This window comes from Acartia tonsa, chromosome 10, assembly GCF_053477335.1.
Source record: "Acartia tonsa isolate MP-2025a chromosome 10, ASM5347733v1, whole genome shotgun sequence".
Classification (NCBI taxonomy): domain Eukaryota; kingdom Metazoa; phylum Arthropoda; class Copepoda; order Calanoida; family Acartiidae; genus Acartia; species Acartia tonsa.
Window position 1 is genome coordinate 2,002,822 of NC_137269.1, and position 21,257 is coordinate 2,024,078.

Below are 21,257 nucleotides of genomic sequence, written 5' to 3' on the forward strand. Positions count from 1 at the left end.
AGTTGAGGCTTGATAACAACGGATTAAAGTCCCTGCGTATTAGGTATTATATAATTAAATTGTTAAAGAATGATAAACCCCACAGGAGAATGAGCGTCGTATAGAGAGACAGGTACAGAAGGAGAGAGAGGCAGAGGGGGAGATGTACGCGGACAAGGAGAAGTTTGTCACCTCTGCCTACAGGGCCAAGATGGAGGAGATGGCCAAAGAACAGGAAAGAAGATAATATTTATTTATTTTTAAAAATGCGCTAACGCATGTTTTATCCATCTTTTTTTAATTATGGAAAAAATTAGATTTTTTTCGCTGCAATTTATTTACTTATCTGTGTAATTAGACATAACTTTTCTTATTTAATCTTATATTAAGAAAGTTCAATTGCTTACATTTCCACTGAACCGATATGGTTTCACTTTGTAGTGAAACTTCTTTTAGATCAAGGGAAGACTTGAAACTGTTTTTTGGGAGGGTACCTACTACCAACACTCTCTTCAGGGAAATTGCTACAACAAACCTTTAACTCCAATAAAAAAAAACTTTTTAAAACTAAAATTGAAATTGTATGGTCGACTTGGCCCCCCTCCAGAAGCCTCTTGGGGGCGTATCCGCTAGTTTAATGTGAATATTGATCTTTCTGTGGACAAACTAGGAGGAGGAGGAGAGGAAAGCTCGGATTGAGGCGGCTTTGGATGTCACCAGACAAAATGATCTCTCCGGATTTTATAGACATTTATACAGGTATATTAATTTTTTGTTGTCATTGAAAGAACCCTTTTGGTCGCCTGTGGATTACTGAAGTACCGTTACACCCCCTACTATCTGTATTAATTAATAGCGAAGCTAATCCGTGCGCCAGTAACGCCATGAGGGAAATGTGATTTAATCGGTTGCTATTGAAGATACACAGCTGAAATTTCAAATTATGATTGCTTTGACATAGGAGCATTTTTTGTATTTTTAGTCATGTTTGTCTTAATATTCAAGATCCCCCTTGTTCCCCTTGAGTTAAAAACTTTTTCCACTCTTTTATATATACCTAAAATATTCACATTAGTTATTCAAAATTATCTTTAAGAAATGAATGTAAAAATGTTTACTAAGTTTGTAATTCTTTTGAAAATCTATACATATATGAAAAATTTGATTAGGAACTGAAAAGTTATATCCATTTTGGCTACGAAACCGATTAATATCCAGTAGATTAGACTGATTATAAGCTATACTGAAAAATCATATATCGCATCGAACTACAGACAATTTTTCTCGAATATTTAAAAATCATAAAAGTAAAGGCCCGGTCTAACAAAGCTGGTTTAAATATTATAATTTTGATATTTGCGGAAAATTGTCAAGGTATAATACAATGCGAAAAATAACTGAATGATTATTTTAAAAAAATATTAAAACTTTTAGACAAACTCATGGTGAGGAGAGAAGTGAGTTTGATGATAAGCTAAAGAAAGAAGAAGAGGATAAAATTAAGAAAGAGGTAAGTTCTAATCAACAAGTTTAAAGCGAATCTCTGAAATTAGAAGTAAGGACAAACGAACGAAACTCTTGTATTAAAGTATAGGAGTCAGTAAAAAGCCAATTCTAACATACCCAAATTAATGAAAAAACAGCTGACCGTTATAGACGCATGGACGAACCAACCATAATTATAGAAAATCTTCGCTTTGAAAATTAAGTTCAAATGAAGGAAAATAAGTCTTACGATTTACCTCATTAAAGATATATTAGCATATAACTACTAGCATAAATCTTAGTTTTCAAGAAATGCTTTTGTTAGTATAATCTATAATACAAAGTAGTCTGTCCGTCTGAAGCTTATAAAGCTGTGAAGGTTTCAAGCTATTTTCTTGGGAGGTTTGACAACCTTCCCCTAAATAAATGCTTACCCTCCATAAAAAATAAGGGGGGGCCTCTGAAGCCTTGTCTAAAAAAAGTAATGTATATAGTTATAAATTCTGATAAATCTATTACTACTAGAGGTGGTGAATTATATTTATCTCGCTTTTGGCTAGATTTATTTAAGATTTAAGATACCTCTCTCAGGCATGGATCTTGGAGCAATTAAGCAGGCCGTTTTGTAAATGTTAAAATTGGAAGATTCTATTAAACAAAAGTTGTCGCAAATATAGGTATTAAATAAAACCAGAATATAACTATTTCTATCCTAAATTTAGGTAGAGGATCAGATTAAGAAAGAAAAGGAGGACGAAGAAAGCTTAGAACTCAAGGCTAAAAAAGTGAAAGAACAAATGAAAAAGATCAAGGTACCATTTTTTTAGAAGTATTTCCTAGTTATTTTAATTTGCGAAATTAACTATCAGTTATTAGTCTGTATCTAATGTGTAAAATATATCCGCAACCGTGGCTTAACACATAGCGCATTCGCTCGTCATCGGGGGGGGGGGGGGGTGATGGGTGCGAATCTCAGATAAACACTGCGTCAATATTAAAGACGTTATAAATCGTTCCAACTGCTATTAAGTCAGATCCGCGACATTGATATTTAGAGCAGGGGGAATGCCTTGGCTCAAATTAGGCGCAACTCATTTGGGGGAGGTGGTGGGGGGGGGGGGGATTCAAAATTCAATACTTTGCGGATGCCTATGACCCCTCCCTTGGACGTCCTTGCCATGGACAGTTAGGATTTCCAGACAAATATCTTGCAATCAAAGAGTTGGTTTTATGTTGAGTGTCTATGTGAAATTTAAATTTGACTAATGTATCTGCCAGTGCACTTCTCCTTTACTAGATCAACAGGTCTAGCCGTTTTAGAGATTTAAAGTAACATGCAGACACACATCCAATTACCAATTATTTGAAGGTTGAAGAAGAAGACACAGAAAAGGATGTTAGCATCAATATTAAGAAAGTTAATAAAAAGAGAGCATTAAGGTAAATAAATTAAAATAGACATAGTATAGGTAATAGGTATATAGATAGTCCATCTGACCCCATTTTTCGTCAAAATTAAAAAGGTAATTTTGCAGACAGAAACTGTACAATTTATTATATACGAGATAAGGGCGTAAGTTTGCATGAAATAAATATTTCATATCTTTTTATTTTTTTTCCCCTAAATATAGTTTATAAAGTCTCTAGGGGCACTCAAGGTGGGATAGGGAAAAGTCGATCTCCCATCTTCAATTTCAGTTTTTTTTTTTTTGGAGGGGGGGTATCTTATAATTGGAGGTTTGTGATACCCTACCCCCAAATAGTTAAATAACCTTTACTGTAAAGGAGAACCATATCGGTTCAGCGGTTAGCGAGATCCTTCACTACAGTCAAAAAAAGATTACTACTTTAAAATTAAATAGGATTTATAACGGGACATGATTTTAGACAAAAAGCAGATGAAAGAGGTTCAGATTCTGAGGAGGAGAGTAGCTCTGGAAGTAGCTCTAGCAGTGAGGATGAAACTGAACAGCAACAAATAAAACAGGAGACTCTGTCTCAGGTATATTTATATATGTTTGTCTGTCTGTCCTGTCCTTTTCTTTCTGTCTCTATACAAAAATTTATTAATTTAATATTTTCGTCTTGTCAATTATATATCTCTAGCGGCTGCGCCCCTAACATCTGGTCGCTCTATATTCGAAGGGATATGGAAGGGCAGAAAACTAGCTTATAACCATACCACAGACTTTTAATTAAAATAAATAGCATGAAACCATCCCAGGACCTATGATTCATTGTAAAGGAGGACCATATCAGTTAAGTGGTTAGTGAGGTCCTTCGATACAAACATACACACAAACAAACAGACATCCTGTTACCTTATTACAAGGATTACATTCTGTTCAGGAGGAGAAGCTAGAGCTACGTAGGAAAGAAATGAGAGAACAAAAGGAGAAAAGGGAGGCAAGAAAAAGGAGAATTGAACAGGTATTGTCTATTTTTTATTTGCTTTTATTGCTGGAATAAAACATATTCAAGAGTATGTTTAATAAGATTAGCAATTCTAACATGTTTTGATTTTTTTTTTCGGTATCAATACAGGGGTGTATATTCTGCACAAGATTTATTTTTTTTCCCCTGCTACAAATTTTTTTTTTTTTTTTTCCCCTCTAGATTTTTCTTAAAAAGTAGGGGGGAAAATAGAAAAATATTTAAAGAACTCTATATTTTATTTATTTTATCCCTCCTACCACACATTTTTTTAGTTTTTTTAACCATGGAGGGGGGCGAAATGGAAAAAATGTTTTCAGTTTTCTTAATTTTTACATTTTTTTCCCCTCCAACCACTTATTTTTTATTTTTTTTCCCCCCCTCTGAGCCGGGGATCCCATGCAGAATATACACCCCTGTATCAATATAGTCTAACATCTAGGATCTCTAGATTTTAGGAAAGTTTTTTTGTTTGTGGGTTGGGGGAGTGGGAGGGTTGACTTTAGCCATCCCGGGATCTATGTTACTTGTGATGCTTCCAGAAAATGGAATGCTTAATCAGTTTAGGGGTTAGTTAGATTTTATCGGCAAACTTAAATTCTTTCTAGGCAGTTTAAATGTAAAAACTTAGAAGTATAATGTAAACCTAATAATATCCATCTTTTCATCCAACAATCCATCTATCTATCTATCTATTTAGGATGAGAGTAGCAGTGATGAAGAAGGAAATGCTAAAGATGCCTCCAAGCAGAAGAAGTCCAAAGATAAACTGGATGGAAATGAAAAGGTACACTATACTATAGTATACAGTTTTGAAAGAATCTTTTTTGATAGTTGTTAAATAGGTTGGTGATTATTGTGCATGGTTCAATAGAAAAGGTAAAAGATAGAAGTTATAAATACACTCATGCAATTTTATTACCGACCGACCAACTAACTAACCGAAGCACAATTTGAGCTCTCATTAATTTTTTTGCTTTCTTTAGGATGTTGAAATGGTTGGGCAAGATGGAGAGGATACAGCCGCCGCCCAGACACCCAAGATTGACATCTGGAAGAAGAGAACGGTCGGCGAAGCGTTTGAGGACGCGGTCGCCAGATACTGGCAGCGGGTGGCCGCCAGACGCGGATAAATATGTTGTATTCCACCGGCTGAATTGTATTTTTCAAATACCCTTTTTTATCATTGTGTTGTGTAATTAAATCCTATCAAATGTATTGTTGGTTTAATTTTCAAATACCTAATAAAATTGAAGTATTAAATAGATTTATAGGGAAAAAAACTTAAATTAAGATTAAAAGTGCATCTTTATTTCCTTCCATGTTAGGTAGGATGTAAAAATCTATATTTTTCATGAATTTTATGAAATTTCATTGTTCAAATAGCCGATAATTTTCCATGCAAAAGTACCTGGACAAAAACCCTTCAAATTCACTCAGTATAAGAAACCTTTTTTTCTTTAATTTTGAAATCTTGATTGATTGATTGATTTCAGAAACTATGGACTTTGAGGATTTGTATCCTGAACGGAGGGGAAATACAATTATTAATCCATCCGTACTACAACGGGCAGCAGGTTAGGATCAGATATAGAAACGAATTCAGGGGAAAAAAATCACTAAACCTATAGTAAAATTGACGACCTCTCCATCTGCCCCCCAAATATTATTAAAGATTTATTTTCGCTTGTTGGTTATACCTCACACCTGGGTTAGAATAACTTAAAATAACATGTACTGATTAGAAAAGGCTGTAATAAACACATTTGGGGACTGTGAAATGTGTATTATGCAATATATATGTGCAGAGTGTCCCGCTCGTTATCGGGAGGGTGATAAGTTCGAATCTTTCCCTAATCTCGTGCCACTACTATAGACGTTAAAATTGTGCGACTTAAATGGAGTTAAGGGAATGCCTTATCTTAAAACACTATCAAATTTTTACCATTCACAGTTTAGACTTTTAGATAAAGGTTGTACAATCAAAAGGCGTCTGATTGGCGTTTGACCGTAAAAGCATACCTACAGATCATCATCATCATCGTCATCCGAAAAATCAACAAAAATTTGTTTTTTAGGTGCTGGCCATCCAGAAGCCTTGAAAAGCAGATGTGAAAACAGAATTATTGAAAATGTTGAATCTGCTCCAATGATCAGACATATGTTAGCTGCGCTGAAGGTTTATTTAATTCTTGTTATCTTTTTTTATTGTATAAGTTTATACTTGTTTGGTTTTTAGGTTTGATATTTGTGTAAGACCCATTTACATAGACAAATACGGAATAGATTTATTACCCTGGATGGACTTACAGACACAATTATCTGTTCATCTTATAAGGAATCTCTAGCAGACGAAAGTTATCCCTATAGCGATCAAATGTATAATTTGGACGAAATTTTCTTAAAGCTAGCTTTGTCCAAAGAAATTCAACTATTTATAGATATTAGCGGCTACGCCCCTAGAGGCGATTTCTACAGTTAAAAACCTTCCCAGGACACATGAGAAGCTACATTGTAAAGGAGAACCATGTCGGTTAACATATATCTTTCGGAACAGACACACGCACAGAGGGACATTCTTTGTACCAAAACAAGTTCACGTCCTTACATTGACTTGTTGGTTCAGAAAAGGGAATGTGATTCTAACAAACAATTCTAAGTGAGAATTCCATTACAACACCCTTCACCTATTTCTCCCTTTCTTACCCATTTCCCTTCAGTTACACATAAAAAACAAGCTTTACGCCAACAAAATATTCAAATTTTCGCTAATTTCAAATAGAATTAATTGGCTGAATAGCAGTCCCTGGTAATAATATATAAATGAATCAGGCTTAGACGTCCAGGGGGGGGGGGGGGGTTAAACTCTTTTAAACTTTGAAACCCCTCATTTTATACCCATCAAAGTGTAAATAATACATGAGATTACCCTCCTAAACATTTGACACCCCTCATTATACTTCCTTCAAATGTACGCACGTCCTCGGGATCTGTAAAGAATATTGGAATCGTGGAAAGGGGAATGATATTCTGACTAACAATTCTAAAGGAAAATTTCCCCACAACCCTTTCCCCTTTTCCTCAACCTTCTTACCCACCCCTCCACTATGTGCCCAGCCAATGCAAAAACTCCAAGATTCCAAAAAAATCATTTTTGAATATTGACCAATTTTAAAGTTTTAGGCTAATCTTTGTCATATTTGAGAAGGATTCCCAAAGCTAGAGGTGAAAATATCAATTACCTATAATTTTACAGCTTCGAGAAGTAGCCTACCTAGATATTTAGGATTTTGTAATAAAAGCCTGACTATTGAAATTACATTTTATATGCAAACTTTAAATTATCGTCAAACTACCAAAAATTGAGCTACAGTAATATGTTATACCTTTTTTGAAAGCTTATTGAATATACTATACGATTTTAAATTATTTTTAATACGTTTACTTATAAAACTTATGAAAAAATTGATATCAAAGCATTCCCCCTTAAAGAATCAGGAATTATAATATTTTGTAATGATACTCTCAACTTCAAATAGTTTGATCTTTTTTCAGCTAACGATGCCGCATATCAGACCTTTACACATGTTTAACCAAGGCACTCAGTGAATGAATCCCGTTGGTTTCAATGGCGGCATCGTTAGCTGAATTTTTTTTTTCGCATTTTTGTAGGAGCAGTTGGACCCATTTTGTAGCAATTTTAACACAAAAATAAGACAAATTAAAATAACTTTTTTTACAAATCATTTTATCATGATATTTATAGTTCTCTATGCAATTTTTTGATACAATCCCTTATCTTTATTGTTTAAAGTCTTTGAAGGATATCCTCGCCCCCCCCCCTCCCCACCCCCAGAGTGTGGGGGGAGGCCCCCATGCACACGCCTAGGAATATATATTTAAGCTATGTAATCGAACCTGTTGCTTCTAATCAATTACCATTCTTTTTAATCAAATGAATAATATCTTAAATGTCTCAATTTAATAAAACTAAAACCTATTTCACCCCATATGACTGCCCTAAAGAATTAAAAGAGTTTTAAAGAAAATAAAAGATTTAAGCAAATTTGTTAATAAATGTATGAAGGCCTAGGGATCTAAAGGGATAAGGAATGGCAGATAAATTGATGTACATTACCAATAATGATACACAAACTTACCCTTCTGTAGATTACAATTATTGGTTGAAAAGTTATGACACTCAACTTAATAAACAAACAAGAAAATGTTTTTACAAAACTTTGGGGACTAGAGTGAAAAACAGCCCAATGTCCCCTTTCTTCCTGAAAAAGGCCCTATTGCAGACAATCAATCCTTTGAATTCAAGGCTTTTGGATTAAAGTTTTTAGTGCTTTTGGGGTCATTGGTGATATATTTGCTTTTATTTTTTAAACAAGGATTGTTTTGTCTATAAGTAGCGCAGCAATAACAGGTCAATGAAAAAGTACAGTAAAATGGGTTAGGTATAGGAAAATAGAAAATTATTTTACAAACTGTTTTTAACATATTTCCTTGTTTATAGTTATTAATGTCAACAAATCCAGGGATCTAAAGGGATAAGTTAATGGCCGATAAATTGATGAACTTAACCAATAATGATACACAAAATTACCCCTTCTGCAGATTACAATTAATTTTGTCACTCAACATTTGAAAAAAAAACAATTAAAATTCAGTAAAAGCCCCTAAAGTTTCTAAACCAATGGATACTAAAAAGTTATTATAAAGCTTTGGGGACTAGTGTAATAAACAGCCCAATGTCCTCTCCCTCCCTTGAAACAAATCAATTGATATATAAGTATTTCATTGATAATTTAAGGGGGGGGGGAATGTGGTGACTTGAAACACGACATACCAGCAATTTTATTTTGGGCGCAACTCCCTTAGTTTTAGAGATAATTGGGTAAAATCTTTTGGGTTGTGTCAACAGTCACCCCAAGTTTTGGTATCTATAAAAAAAATCTGCGGCGGAACCGCCGTTCACGGCCGTTTTCCAACACCACCAAAAATTTTTTTATTGCATTTCTCGCTGAATTAGGCAATTTGGAATCATTTGAGACCATGTTTTTTTTCTGGTATTATCCTCTTAGAATTTTTTCTTTCTTATAACCAACCCTGTGGGGGACTTCATTTTCAAATTCTCATTTATCAAGATATATCTTAAATTCAGTGCTTCTCCTGTGCTTTTAGGGTGTCACTAATTACCCCAACTTTTGATATCTTTGAAAATAATGGCGGCGGATCCGCAGCTCCCGCCGTTTTCAGCCACCGACGCCAAATTTTTTTTTTGCATTTCTCGCCGAATTAGGCAATTTTGAATCATTTGAGATAATGTTGTTTTTTAGGCGGCGGAAAATGGCGGTTAATGGCGGGAGCGGCGATCCCGCCGCCGTTTTTTTTTGAAAGATACAAAAACTTGGGGTAGTTAGTGACCCAACACAAAAGATTTTACTCAATTTAAAGCAAAATTAACAGAATTATGAGTTTTTGTTTTATATTGGAATTCTGGGCACATAGTGCCCTCTTCATTATATGAAATAACAAGATATACCTGAAGCTAACTTCTAAAGGTTTCGTGATTTTTTGTAGAATTGATTGTTACAATAGCCAGGCCCAATTGGAATACTGTAATATTTTAGGCATCTGGTTGTCCCGTAGATATAACTAAACACTTCAGCTGTGAGATGTGTCTCAAAGGATCAGATATACAATACTTTGGTAATTACGATGAAAAATTTAATCAGGTGATAGTTTATATCGCATCGTATTATAGACAGCTTTCCGAGGATATTAAAATAAAATATTGTAATATTACAATCAGTTTTGTTAACACTGGCCTTCGATTATGGATTTTATAATTTTGTTTTAACATTCTTTGGAAAATTATCTCTAGTACGGTACTTTACATGATTTTTCAATATGGCCGAGTACTGGATCTAATCCAGCTGATATTAATCGGTTTCGAAGTCATACTGGAAATTGCTTTACATTAAATTATGTTTAGGTTTTAAACTTGCGATGCTTCTTATCTTAGTAATCCTCAGAACTAATGCATTATGTAAAGTAGTATTTTTTTGTGCGGAGCTTAATTTTTTTTTAACTACTGAACCGATTGAGTTCTCCATTTTAGAGCAACTATTTTATTATTTAGATTTAAGTCTTTTTTTTTATGCTTTTCTTCTTTCCATCGCTTCTCCTTGAACTGAAGAGTCCTAGATGCTAGGGGCGTAGTTACTAGTATTACAGAAAGAAGTATATTTATAATATTCCAAACAATATTTTTCTAATATCCCTTAAATTAATAATGTCCACGAGGGTTGGGCCGTATATCTGGTTTTGCCGGATATCCGGACATTTTCAATATCAGGCCGGATACCGGATTTTGAAACTATCCGGCGACCGGATATTCGGCAGATTTCGAATGCCGGATATCTGGTAATTTGCCGGTTATCGAACGTTGGCCTGAAAGCCAGCCAGATACCTGATATCGAACGTTTGCCTAATATCTAGCCGGATACTGGATATCCGGCATTATAAATCATCCGGATATCCGGTATCCGGCCAAAAAAGTATCCGGCCTAACCCCATTTTTTTTTTAGATTTTTGTGTGTGCCAATAATGTTGCGACATTTGGCGAGGTTCATGCTGTTATGCTAAGAAATCTTTTCTACATGTTCGACAGGCAGCGCATTTAATTAGTAAAGTAAAAGAATTGAGGGGGCAGACGTTAAATAAGTGAATGTTCACGTGGTGGGTACTCTGTTCCTACACAACCAAGTCGCTACAAAAGAGTAGAAAGCAATTTGCTAGCAGACGAAAGAGGTCCCCACAATATGCCACTGGAACCAGGTAGTGGTCTGGGGTATTCATCTATACTTATACATTTATTTTTTAATGATAAATTTTTCAGGGGGATCTTTGGTTTGTAGGAACTTATCATTTTTTTATTTTATTATTCCTATAAACAACATGTGTAAAAAGTGGAGTAATACACATAAGACAGCCAATCCTTCGATTGCACTATCCCAACTAAAATTCTAAGCTTTGCTTGGTAATTTATTGTCATTCCCCCTAAATTAATCCTGGTTGTATTATCAGATTTAGTGATTCTTATCTACTACATAATAGCTTCCATCTTTTAAGACATTTTTGTTGCTATAAATAAAAAAGGGGGAGGTAGGTTGTGCTAAAATTTCCTAAAAGTGTGAGTTATAAGGCTTAAAAACAGTAGTAGAATGATAATATCCACTAAATATGTATATTCTTTATTGAAAAGAACTATTGACAAATTTTTTTGAAAGTTAACTACCTTCTATTACTGTTTTAAGCCTTAAAACTCACACATTTACGGAATTTTAGCACAACCTACCTCACCCTGTATAATCTTAATATTAAAATAATATTAAATGCCTGAACTTGATTAGATGTGTGAATAAGTATGACTTCGACAATCCCGATCATATAGCCTGCACTGAAATAAGGAAACTTTCTTTTAGTTTGATAATAATAAAATACATAATATACATATAATTAAAATATCTTTTGACTTTTGAAAGGCGTTTGATATGAATTAATCCTCATTCAATTATAGAAAAATTAAATAGTTTTAGTAAACTGCATTAATCAATTGTTCTCTCAGTATTACTTTTCTGGACTTTTACAAGGCGTTTGATACTTGCATTTCTAAGTATCTAAATGAATATGTTAAGGACTCAAAAGCTATTCCAATAATTTGTAACTTTATGTATAGGTATAATGTTTGAATATTCTGTACAAACTTGCATTTGACAGTTATTTTCCTTTATTATCAAATGAATGTGTTATGGACAGAAAGGCTAATCCTTATACTAAAGTAACAGGATGTTTGTTTGTTTGTGTGTCTGTGTGTACCGGAGGATCTCGCTAACCGCTGAACCGATCGGGTTCTCCTTAACAGGGTAGATTCTGATGGTTCCCGGAAAGGTTTATAACTATTTTGGGGGAGGTATCACCACCCTCCCAAGAGAAATGACAAAAAAATCGAAAATTTTTGTTAAATACGGGAGACTTCAACGTAAAATAAAGAGGTATCGTACTAAAGAATTATCGTAGCAAACAAAAACATTTAAAGTGCCACTAGAGGCCTCTAGGGGCGTAGCCGCTAGTCTAGCAAACTGTATCTACATTCTACATGTGAGGAAATGATAATTCTGTTTAAGCTATTTGAGTTTTGTAAAGCGTTTGATAGTTGCTCTCCTGTTTATTATCAAAAAGAATGTGTTATGGACAGAAAGGCCAATTTAGCCAACTGTAACTACATGAGCTACATGTTCACGAAAGGTGCTTCTATTGGAGTGAAGAGGGAGCATGCTAATTGTGTTAAGCTGAAGGCTTTTGAGTCTCTTGTCAAAACGAGGTAATCTTTGCTTTAAAATATCAGAGGAAATCTTGAACTTGACTATTATTTGGAATATGCATGCTGTACGGATTTTAGGATGTTTTTCGAAGTGGAAAAAAATACTATTCCAAACCCTATTTCAGTAAGAATGTTTGAGTTTTTTTTATAACATTATTGACTAAACAGGATGTTATATCTTGTTTCATGTTTGTGGACTTTTGGCTAACAAGTTACAGTATTTGATTATTTGACTCATATTGATTGCTCTCTATATATGTTGTATGAAAGAAAAGAGATCAATTCTATTTTCTTTATTAAACTGAATTTGAAATAATGTTGATTTTAAGATAAATGTTATTTTTGTCAATTCTATTTTCTTCATTTAATCATATTTAAAATAATTGTGAATTTAAGACAAATGTAATTTTATAAAAAATTTAATGTTTTTAGGTTTGTTCCTGATGAAATAGCCAAAGAATCAGTTGATAAAGTTTTTGACAAGTAAGATTTTTTGGTTTTATGATGTTTTTTTTAAAACTATCTAATGTTACAAAACAATTTTTCCAGTTTTAATTGTAAGATCTTTAATTTTTAGTTTTGTATTAGTCACTTACCTTTTTTGCCTTTCTATACCTAGTACCTACCAGGGGAGTAATTTTGTTCTTTGTTATTTATCGACCATCGTTCTATCCAGAAGTAATTTGAATATTAAGTTAAATAAAGCTCATTTCTTTTATATCATACTAGCGGCTTCGCCCCTAGCCTCTTGGGGCTGTGCCCCAAGAGGTTTGATCAAACCAATTTTTCGTATTTTATATTTAAAAGGAAAATTTAAAAAAAAAATTTCTTTGGGGGGGAATTTTTTTTTGGGGGGGTGGTGGGTATTATCATTTCTTGGGGGGGTTGGGGGTGTCCCACCCCCCAAGAAAATAGTTATTAACCTTCCCGGGACCTATGAGAAGCTACCCTGTAAAGGAGAACCCGATCGGTTCAGCGGTTAGCGAGATCCTTTGCCACAAACAAACAAACAGACAGACATCGTTCTACTTTGTATTATAGCTAATGAGGTTGTTATTTAATTTATTATTTCAGATGTTATAAAGACTTGGAACCTATAGGTAGGAGAGTAAAGAACCTAAAAGATATGTTAATGGCAAACGAAGAAAAATTTCTGTATGGATATCACCCTATAAAATAATAATTTTAGTCAAATATTTATGTAATAAGAACAAAATCTGTTTCAAAGAGGACTATTCGTGATAAGTGTAATGTACGTAGCACATTTCCAGTTAATTGTAATTATTTAATGTACTTTAAACGTTAACAACGTGTTTGACAACATGAAACTATAAAAAAAAACAAGGATGACAACATCCATAAAAGCGAAGCTCTAAAACAGTAGGACTAACAAACATTAACACTTGTAGAGTGTCAGAACTGATGATTTTATAACATAAAAATTTGTTGCTAAAAAAGTTAAGAATCAACATGTTTAAATGGACGTACGGACATTCTGGTAACGATTATAGAGTTGTTCCGCTTTCTAAATCGTACCTAACTACTAAAGGAATCATCGTGCAAGTTTGAAATCGATAGGACAATTCTAACATGCCTAAATTAACGAAAAAACCTATTCGTCACGGACGTACCGACCCTAATTACAGAAAAGCCTCGCTTTTAATAATAGTTACATTAAAGACTGGTTATGTTTGCTTTAATAAGAAAAGTATCTAAAGTCATGAGATCTCTTTCATGAATATTATCCTTTTTGATGATTAATATAATGTCCATAGTATTCTCTTGTAGAAAGTTAAAACATTAACAACCCCATATCAGTCAAACTACCAGTTTGGATTAGAATGGGTTATATATTAAAGGCTGTGAAATTCCTCATTGTTTTTGTTAGTTTTATTGCTTGAAAAGATAAAAGTATTTGTTGTTTGTTTTAGAATATTTTCTTTTCTAGTTTTTATACATTGTGAAGAATATTTATTATTTATCTTCAAATAGTTTCAGACAAAAGAAAATGTCGACTATTCACAGTTGGAGCCAAATTCAGTCGCAGCTGAGAAATCCAGAAAATCCAGTCGTTTTTTTCGGTGAGTAAAAAATTTATTTTTTTCTTATGCAATTTGTTACGTTAGCTAGTACTTACTTAATTTTTCTACAGTATTCTGTGTAATAGCCATAAACCGTGTTAATAAAAAAAAAAACAAATTAACATATCAAACAGACATTTCAATATTGGATAAAAGGATAAGACAATAGACGATAAATAAATGTACTGATAATGATACACAAAATTATCCTTTTTGTAGATTACAAATAAAAAAAAGTATTTAAGCCAAACTTTGGGGACTAGTGTAATAAACAGCCCAATATCCCCTTCCTACCTGCATTCCAGTACTAAAAATATATAATGTTTTAGGTATGTAGCTTTTTAACAAAGTTATTAACACGATTTTTTTGCATTTAGATATAAAAGTAGGAGGTACAGAAATTGGGAGAATTTTGTTAGAATTGTATGCTGATGAAGTCCCTAAAACTGCTGAAAATTTCAGGTGAATTTTTGAAACTATTTTTGAACTGTTTTTCCTAAACAAATTTCTGGTGGATGATTTTTAGCATTAAAAGATGCTTTTGTGCTAATTAAAGGGGGGGTTTTTTAATGCAACCATCTCGTAATCAGTGATTAAATGGTACTTAGAATTCGAATTTCGATCTGAAATTTTTCATGAGTAATCCTTGGTAGGTCTATTTTCCCTAAATCGAACAAAAAGTTGGAAAAGTAACGGCTGGCGGCTGGCAGCTCAGCCGTTTAGCCGTTTTTTGCCTATTTTCAGGGCAAATTCATCATTAATTACGTAGGAATCAACTTTTAAAAACATATTTTGGGTTTAATTCATGGTAAATGATAGCTATAACCATTTTTTAAATTTCTAGTACCAGCTGCTAAACGGCTAGAATCGGCTGAAAACGGCTGGGAGCTGCCAAGATTATGAAGGGTAGATATGTCTTGTGACGTATCTAGGGGTAGGTTTTTATGGCTGCTGAGCTCAAAAATACTACCAAAAATAGTGGCCGCACATCCATATGGCAGCTGGGTAACAGCTGCAGCTCAGCTGGGAGCGGCCAAGAGTAGAATGAGTAGATAGGGCTTGTGACGTGTTTAGGGTTAGGTTTTTATGGGTGCTGAGCTCAAAAATAATACCAAAAATAGTGGCGGCCCATCCATATGGCAGCTGGGTAACAGCTGCAGCTCAGCTGAAAGCGGCCAAGAATAGAATGAGTACATAGGGCTTGTGACGTGTCTAGGGGTAGGTTTTTATGGGTGCTGAGCTCAAAAATGCTACCAAAATTAGTAATGGCCTTCCATATGGCAGCTGGGTAACAGCTGCAGCTCAGCTGGGAGCGGCCAAGAGTATAATGAGTAGATAGGGATTGTGATGTGTCTAGGGGTAGGTTTTTATGGGTGCTAAGCTCAAAAAAAACTACCAAAAATAGAGGCGGCCCATCCATATGGCAGCCGGGTAACAGCTGCACCTTAGCTGGGAGTGGCCAAGGGTAGAATGAGAAGATAGGGCTTGTGATGTGTCTAGGGGTAGGTTTTTATGAATGCTAAGCTCAAATTTACTACCAAAAATAGTGGTGGTCCATCCATATGGTTGCTGGGTAACAGGGGTAGGTCTGAGCTCAAAAATACTACCAAAAATAGTGGCGGCCCATCCATATTGCAGCTTTGTAACAGCTGCAGCTCAGCTGGAAGCAGCCAAGGGTAAAATGGGTACATAGGGCTTGTGACGTGTCAAGGGGTAGGTTTAAATGGGTGTTAAGCTCAAAAAAAAACACCAAAAATAGTGGATGCTCATCCATATGGTTGCTGGGTAACAGCTGCAGCTGTGCAGTAAGCTGTTGTTTAAGCTATAAGCACTTTTTGGGACTATTGAAGGATAACCAAATATTGAATATTTCAGTATTGATTTAGTTGTTAAACAGCTGAAATTGGCTGAGAACAGTTACCAACAGATAAAGGTAAAAGTTTAAGACAAGCTTGTGATGTGTGGGGTAAATTTTTATAGGTGCCAAGCTTATTAATACTCCCCAAAAATAGAAAGGCCCATCCATATGGCATCAAGGTAACGGCTGCTGCTCAGCTGTAGCTGTTACCCAGTGGCCATATGGATGGGCCCCAACTATTATTGGTAGTATTTTTGAGCTCAACACCCCCATAAAAAGTTAAAAACCTACTCCTAGAAATGTTACATGCTATATCTACAACATATACTTTTGGCTGTTGATAACTGTTTTCAGACGTTATTGGTAGTTTTCAGTGAAATCTAGAAATTAAAAAACTGTTACTAGTAATATGTCCATGAAATGAAGTTATAATGTTAATTGGGAGAAGTTTACCTAATTCTACTGAAATAATAAATTTTGTGATATTCTTTACACGTCACAAGCTCTATGTACTCATTTTACTCTTGGCTGCTCCCAGCTGAGCTGCAGCTGTTACAAAGCTGCAATATGGATGGGCCGCCACTATTTTTGGTAGTATTTTTGAGCTCAGACCTACCCCTGTTACCCAGCAACCATATGGATGGACCACCACTATTTTTGGTAGTAATTTTGAGCTTAGCCTACCCCTAGACACATCACAAGCCCTCATTCTTCTCATTCTACTCTTGGCCACTCCCAGCTGAGCTACAGATGTTACCCAGCTGCCATATGGATTGGCCGCCACTATTTTTGGTAGTATTTTTGTGGTCAGCACCCATAAAAACCTACCTCTAGACACGTCACACGCCCTATGTACTCATTCTACTCTTGGTCTCACAGCTGAGCTGCAGCTGTTACCCAGCTGCCAAATGGATGGGCTGCCACTATTTTAGGTAGCATTTTTGAGCTCAGCACCCATAATAACCTAACCCTAGACATGTCACAAGCCCTATGTACTCATTCTACTCTTGGCCACTCCCAGCTGAGCTGCAGCTGTTACCCAGCTGCCATATGGATGAGCCGCCACTATTTTTGGTAGTATTTTTGAGCTCAGCACCCATTAATACCTACCCCTAGACACGTTACAAGCCCTATGTACTCATTCTACTCCTGTCCGCTCCCAGCTGAGCTGCAGCTGTTACCCAGCTGCCATATGGATGGGCTGCCATTATTTTTGGTAGTATTTTTGAACTCAGCACCCATAAAAACCTACCCCTAGACACGTCACAAGCCCTATCTACTCATTCTACTCTTTGCCGCTCCCAGCTGAGCTGCAGCTGTTACCCAGCTGCCATATGGATGGGCGGCCACTATTTTTGGAAGTATTTTTGAGCTCAGCAGCCATAAAAACCTACCCCAGACACGTCACAAGCCATATCTACCCTTCATACTCTTTGAAGCTCCCAGCCGTTTTCAGCCGGTTCTAGCCGTTTAGCAGCTGGTACTAGAAATTTAAAAAATGGTTATTGCTATCATTTACCATGAATAAAACCAAAAATAAGTTTTTAAAAGTTGATTCCTACGTAATTAATGATGAATTTGCCCTGAAAATAGTCAAAAAACGGCTAAACGGCTGAGCTGCCAGCCGCTACTTTTCCAACTTTTTGTTCGATTTAGGGAAAATAGATCTAGCAAGGATTACTCATGCAAAATTTCAGATCGAAATTCGAATTCTAAGTACCATTTAATCACTGATTACGAGATGGTTGCATTAAAAACCCCCCCCTTCTATTATATTTAATATAAAATCTCTAGGGACAAAGCTTATTTAGAAAGTTTAAAAGTTATTCCTCGCATCGTATTATAGACAGCTATCCACGGATATAAAATGTACAATAGGCAATAAGATTAAAAAATAAAAATATTTTTTTTTACCCCGAGATGAGTGTACATTTTTATTTGTAGAAAACTGGATATAATAAGATACAGGGCATATTTTTTTGTATGGATAAGAACTGGTTCCAATCCACCGGATATTAATCGGTTTCGAATGAATACGAGAATACTTATTTCTCGCATCGTATTATAAACAGCTATCCGCTATAAAACTGGTTTTAATCCTATTATTGTAAATTTTTATATTCGTAGAAAGCTGGATATAATACGATGCTAGACATAGTTTTTTCGTATGGATAAGAACCGGTTCTTATCCACCGGATTCGAATGAAAACGAGAAAAATCTTTCTAATCACTTATCCTAATAACTTCAAACAAACAGTCTTTGGGGGGGGGGGGAGGGTAATTTCTCGTTATTTTCTTCCAATTTCTTTATTTACTGTACATTACATGTTTGTAAATATTTAGGCAATTTTGTACTGGTGAGTACAGGAAGGACGGAGTTCCGCTGGGGTACAAGGGCTCCACTTTTCACAGGGTTATCAAGGATTTCATGATTCAGGTTAAAGAATTCTCATATTTTAATGAAACTGGAATGACTTATTTATAAAAAACATAGCAGTTTGTAGATTACCTACATTTATTGGTAGTTAATCTTTTAAAGTATACTTACTTGTTAGATTTAAAATCTTGATTTTATTGCATTCTCATTTTAGTTATTTTGATTTTTTTCTTCTGTTTTTAGTTTCAAATTGTAAATCTAGAGACACTACAACATTTAGACCAAAATAAATAGCCGTTTTAGATAATTTACTTGACATACATACAAAGGTCTAAATACTTTTAGTTATATGCTTGTTTTTACAGGGTGGTGATTTTGTGAACGGAGATGGTACAGGGTGCATGAGTATTTATTCTGGGTCCACATTTGCTGATGAAAATATGAAGTTTAAACACAATGAAGCTGGTGTACTATCAATGGCTAACAGCGGAAAGGTAAGAAAATATTATTGGGTACTTTGAACCACCGAACCATCTGAAGTCCACAACAAAATTGGTCTTTTATTAAGAGACATCTGGTTTCTAGCAAAATAACTTATCACTTGATTATGATTCAAAATGCAAAAAAAAAATTTGTTAACTCTTATTCTATACATCTTAATTGGAAATGATAATCTATTTTTAATTAGTAGTGAAACAAAAGTATTCTATTATAAAATGTTAAAAAGATAAGTTATGTAGGTATGTATGTATATACCTAACACTTATACCTATACAGCAGATATCAGATATTTATTTTAAAAAAGCAACAGTACATTTTTTTTACAAAAGTTTATACGGACTGGCATGGCAAACAAAAAAAATTAGCCGTCCTGTACTGGGATCAGCCTAGAAAACAACATTTTTATACCGGAGGTCAAAAGGACAGACAAAATTTGATATTATGGATGCCAGCCTTCTAATAATTGCATTGTTTACTATGACAATGCTATTTTTATAATTCTAATTCATTAAAAGATCTTATTCAATTCATGTTATTTGTTCAGGATACAAATGGATGTCAGTTTTTCTTGACCTGTACAAAATGTGACTTTTTGGATGGTAAACACGTCGTCTTTGGCAGAGTTATTGATGGCATGCTTGTACTCAGGCATAGAAACTTAATACTTATTTTAATTTTTGTTTGAAAAATTTATAGTATTTTTTACATATTTATTTGTAATGTATATTTTTCTATGGGGAGTGTTATATGTTTATGAAGCCCCCCCCCCCCCCCTATCTCTTCGAATATTCATGCCAAGATTCGCTGAATCTTCTGGATAGACCTTAGCTGAATCTTTAAATCATTTTGATGGTGCGCTAAATAATTTAAAGATTCAGCTCTTCTATTAACAAATGACAAAAATGGGCAATGTCGAATATAAAGTTAGATATTTTAAAAGATTCTTCATAAAAATATGGTTAACCCTTCTAATTATCACACATTTTGCAGTTTCTTGATATTCGTTCATTCGTACATTAAATTGCAAATAGCAACTATTTAAAGTTTCTTTTTCAACAGGAAAATAGAAAATGCTCCAGTAGGCCCAAACAACAAACCAAAAGTGGACATAACAATATCTCAATGTGGACAAATGTAAACAAAACACATACTGTTATTGTTGTTAATGCTTAAATGGCGCCAAAATCAATCAATCAATCAATACATGTATAGTGAAAACTGCGCTAAAACTACTTAATATAAAAGAGCATTTAATTAAAAGTGATTGTTTTCTATTTTTTCATCACACAGTTACCTGACCTCTATTGTTTACTTCTTTTCTGGTGTCTTATGTTTAGTTTTTTTTATCATATTCATGTATATTGCAATTCTTCCCTAAATAAAAAATCTTAAACCATAAATAGTACAATAATATTTATTTATAACGCAGCAAACACACTTAAACTAAAATAACGCAAAATAGACGTAAATGTTGAAATGTATTTTTTAATATTCAATGATGGTAACAAAATAATTTAAAAACATGGATGACCAGTTTCAGAGTTAATCAGGTGCTAGCTATAAAATGTCTTTAGCTGATGAGCTGTTGGCAGATCTGGAGGATGATGAGGAGGATATGGAGACAGAGATCAAGACGGAGGAGATGGAGGAAATGGACATCAAGCCAACCAGGTAAAAGATTCATCAAGGTCTATACAAGTCCCCAAAGTTTTATAATATTTTTTCTCGGTATTCATTCGAATCCGGTGGATAGGAACCGGTTCTCATCCATACGAAAAAACTATGTCTAGCATCGTATTATATCCAGCTTTCTACGAATATAGAAATGTACAATCATATATAAGATTAAAACCAGTTTTTTTAGCCGGTGCCTTCGGCACCCGTGGGGCTAAAAAAACTAGTTTTAATCTCATAATTGTACTTTCTATATCCGCGGAAAGCCGTTTATAATACGATGCGAGAAATAACTATTCTTATTGGTTGGCTAACAACTTTTGGGACTTTTATTCATTTTTGATTGGTTGGTTCATTAAGTTGAGTGTCCAAACGTTTCAGCCACTATTTGTAATCTACAGAAGGGGTAATTTTGTGTGTTATCATTAGGGATGTACATCCATTTATCGGCCATTGATCCTTTTAGATCCCTGG

The 21,257-nt window shown here is 34.5% G+C and overlaps 4 protein-coding genes across 5 annotated transcripts in view; all 4 read left to right on the forward strand.

Moving 5' to 3' along the window:
- The window catches only part of LOC145330877 (uncharacterized), an 8,393-nt gene extending 2,997 nt beyond the window's left edge, over window positions 1-5,396 (forward strand). The window contains exons 4-12 of the mRNA XM_080175547.1: window positions 84-212; window positions 648-738; window positions 1,414-1,489; window positions 2,187-2,276; window positions 2,834-2,904; window positions 3,352-3,466; window positions 3,814-3,894; window positions 4,598-4,684; window positions 4,884-5,396. Of these exons, the coding sequence (XP_080031673.1) occupies window positions 84-212; window positions 648-738; window positions 1,414-1,489; window positions 2,187-2,276; window positions 2,834-2,904; window positions 3,352-3,466; window positions 3,814-3,894; window positions 4,598-4,684; window positions 4,884-5,030 (887 nt within the window). The 3' untranslated portion in view covers window positions 5,031-5,396. The remainder of the gene's footprint in view (window positions 1-83; window positions 213-647; window positions 739-1,413; window positions 1,490-2,186; window positions 2,277-2,833; window positions 2,905-3,351; window positions 3,467-3,813; window positions 3,895-4,597; window positions 4,685-4,883) is intronic.
- On the forward strand, window positions 5,322-14,284 carry LOC145330880 (mitochondrial inner membrane protease ATP23 homolog). Its single transcript, XM_080175550.1, has 8 exons — window positions 5,322-5,474; window positions 5,976-6,076; window positions 9,537-9,641; window positions 10,497-10,579; window positions 11,322-11,376; window positions 12,165-12,292; window positions 12,725-12,775; window positions 13,367-14,284. The coding sequence occupies exons 1-8, from the start codon at window positions 5,399-5,401 to the stop codon at window positions 13,470-13,472; spliced, it is 705 nt and encodes a 234-aa protein (XP_080031676.1). The 5' UTR covers window positions 5,322-5,398; the 3' UTR covers window positions 13,473-14,284.
- Window positions 14,283-20,643, forward strand: LOC145330882 (peptidyl-prolyl cis-trans isomerase H). The gene is made up of 6 exons (XM_080175551.1): window positions 14,283-14,373; window positions 14,751-14,835; window positions 18,575-18,668; window positions 18,974-19,102; window positions 19,654-19,757; window positions 20,169-20,643. Exons 1-6 carry the CDS (start codon window positions 14,301-14,303, stop codon window positions 20,245-20,247), a joined length of 564 nt encoding a protein of 187 aa, XP_080031677.1. The 5' UTR covers window positions 14,283-14,300; the 3' UTR covers window positions 20,248-20,643.
- Prp31 (pre-mRNA processing factor 31) overlaps window positions 20,621-21,257 on the forward strand; it is a 10,423-nt gene continuing 9,786 nt past the window's right edge. For both annotated transcript variants that reach the window (XM_080175541.1, XM_080175543.1), the window contains exon 1: window positions 20,621-20,780. In XM_080175541.1, coding sequence (XP_080031667.1) covers window positions 20,674-20,780 — 107 coding nt within the window. In that variant the 5' untranslated portion in view covers window positions 20,621-20,673. The remainder of the gene's footprint in view (window positions 20,781-21,257) is intronic.

Excerpts from the sequence above, each read along its gene's own strand:
- LOC145330880 (XM_080175550.1), top strand. The coding sequence starts at position 5,399 with ATGGACTTTGAGGATTTGTATCCTGAACGGAGGGGAAATACAATTATT. Across the intron at positions 6,077-9,536 it reads ATATGTTAGCTGCGCTGAAG|GCATCTGGTTGTCCCGTAGA; the intron begins GTTTATTTAATT and ends GTAATATTTTAG. Across the intron at positions 12,293-12,724 it reads GAGTCTCTTGTCAAAACGAG|GTTTGTTCCTGATGAAATAG; the intron begins GTAATCTTTGCT and ends TAATGTTTTTAG.
- LOC145330882 (XM_080175551.1), top strand. The coding sequence starts at position 14,301 with ATGTCGACTATTCACAGTTGGAGCCAAATTCAGTCGCAGCTGAGAAAT. Across the intron at positions 14,374-14,750 it reads AAATCCAGTCGTTTTTTTCG|ATATAAAAGTAGGAGGTACA; the intron begins GTGAGTAAAAAA and ends TTTTGCATTTAG. Across the intron at positions 19,758-20,168 it reads GATGGCATGCTTGTACTCAG|GAAAATAGAAAATGCTCCAG; the intron begins GCATAGAAACTT and ends CTTTTTCAACAG.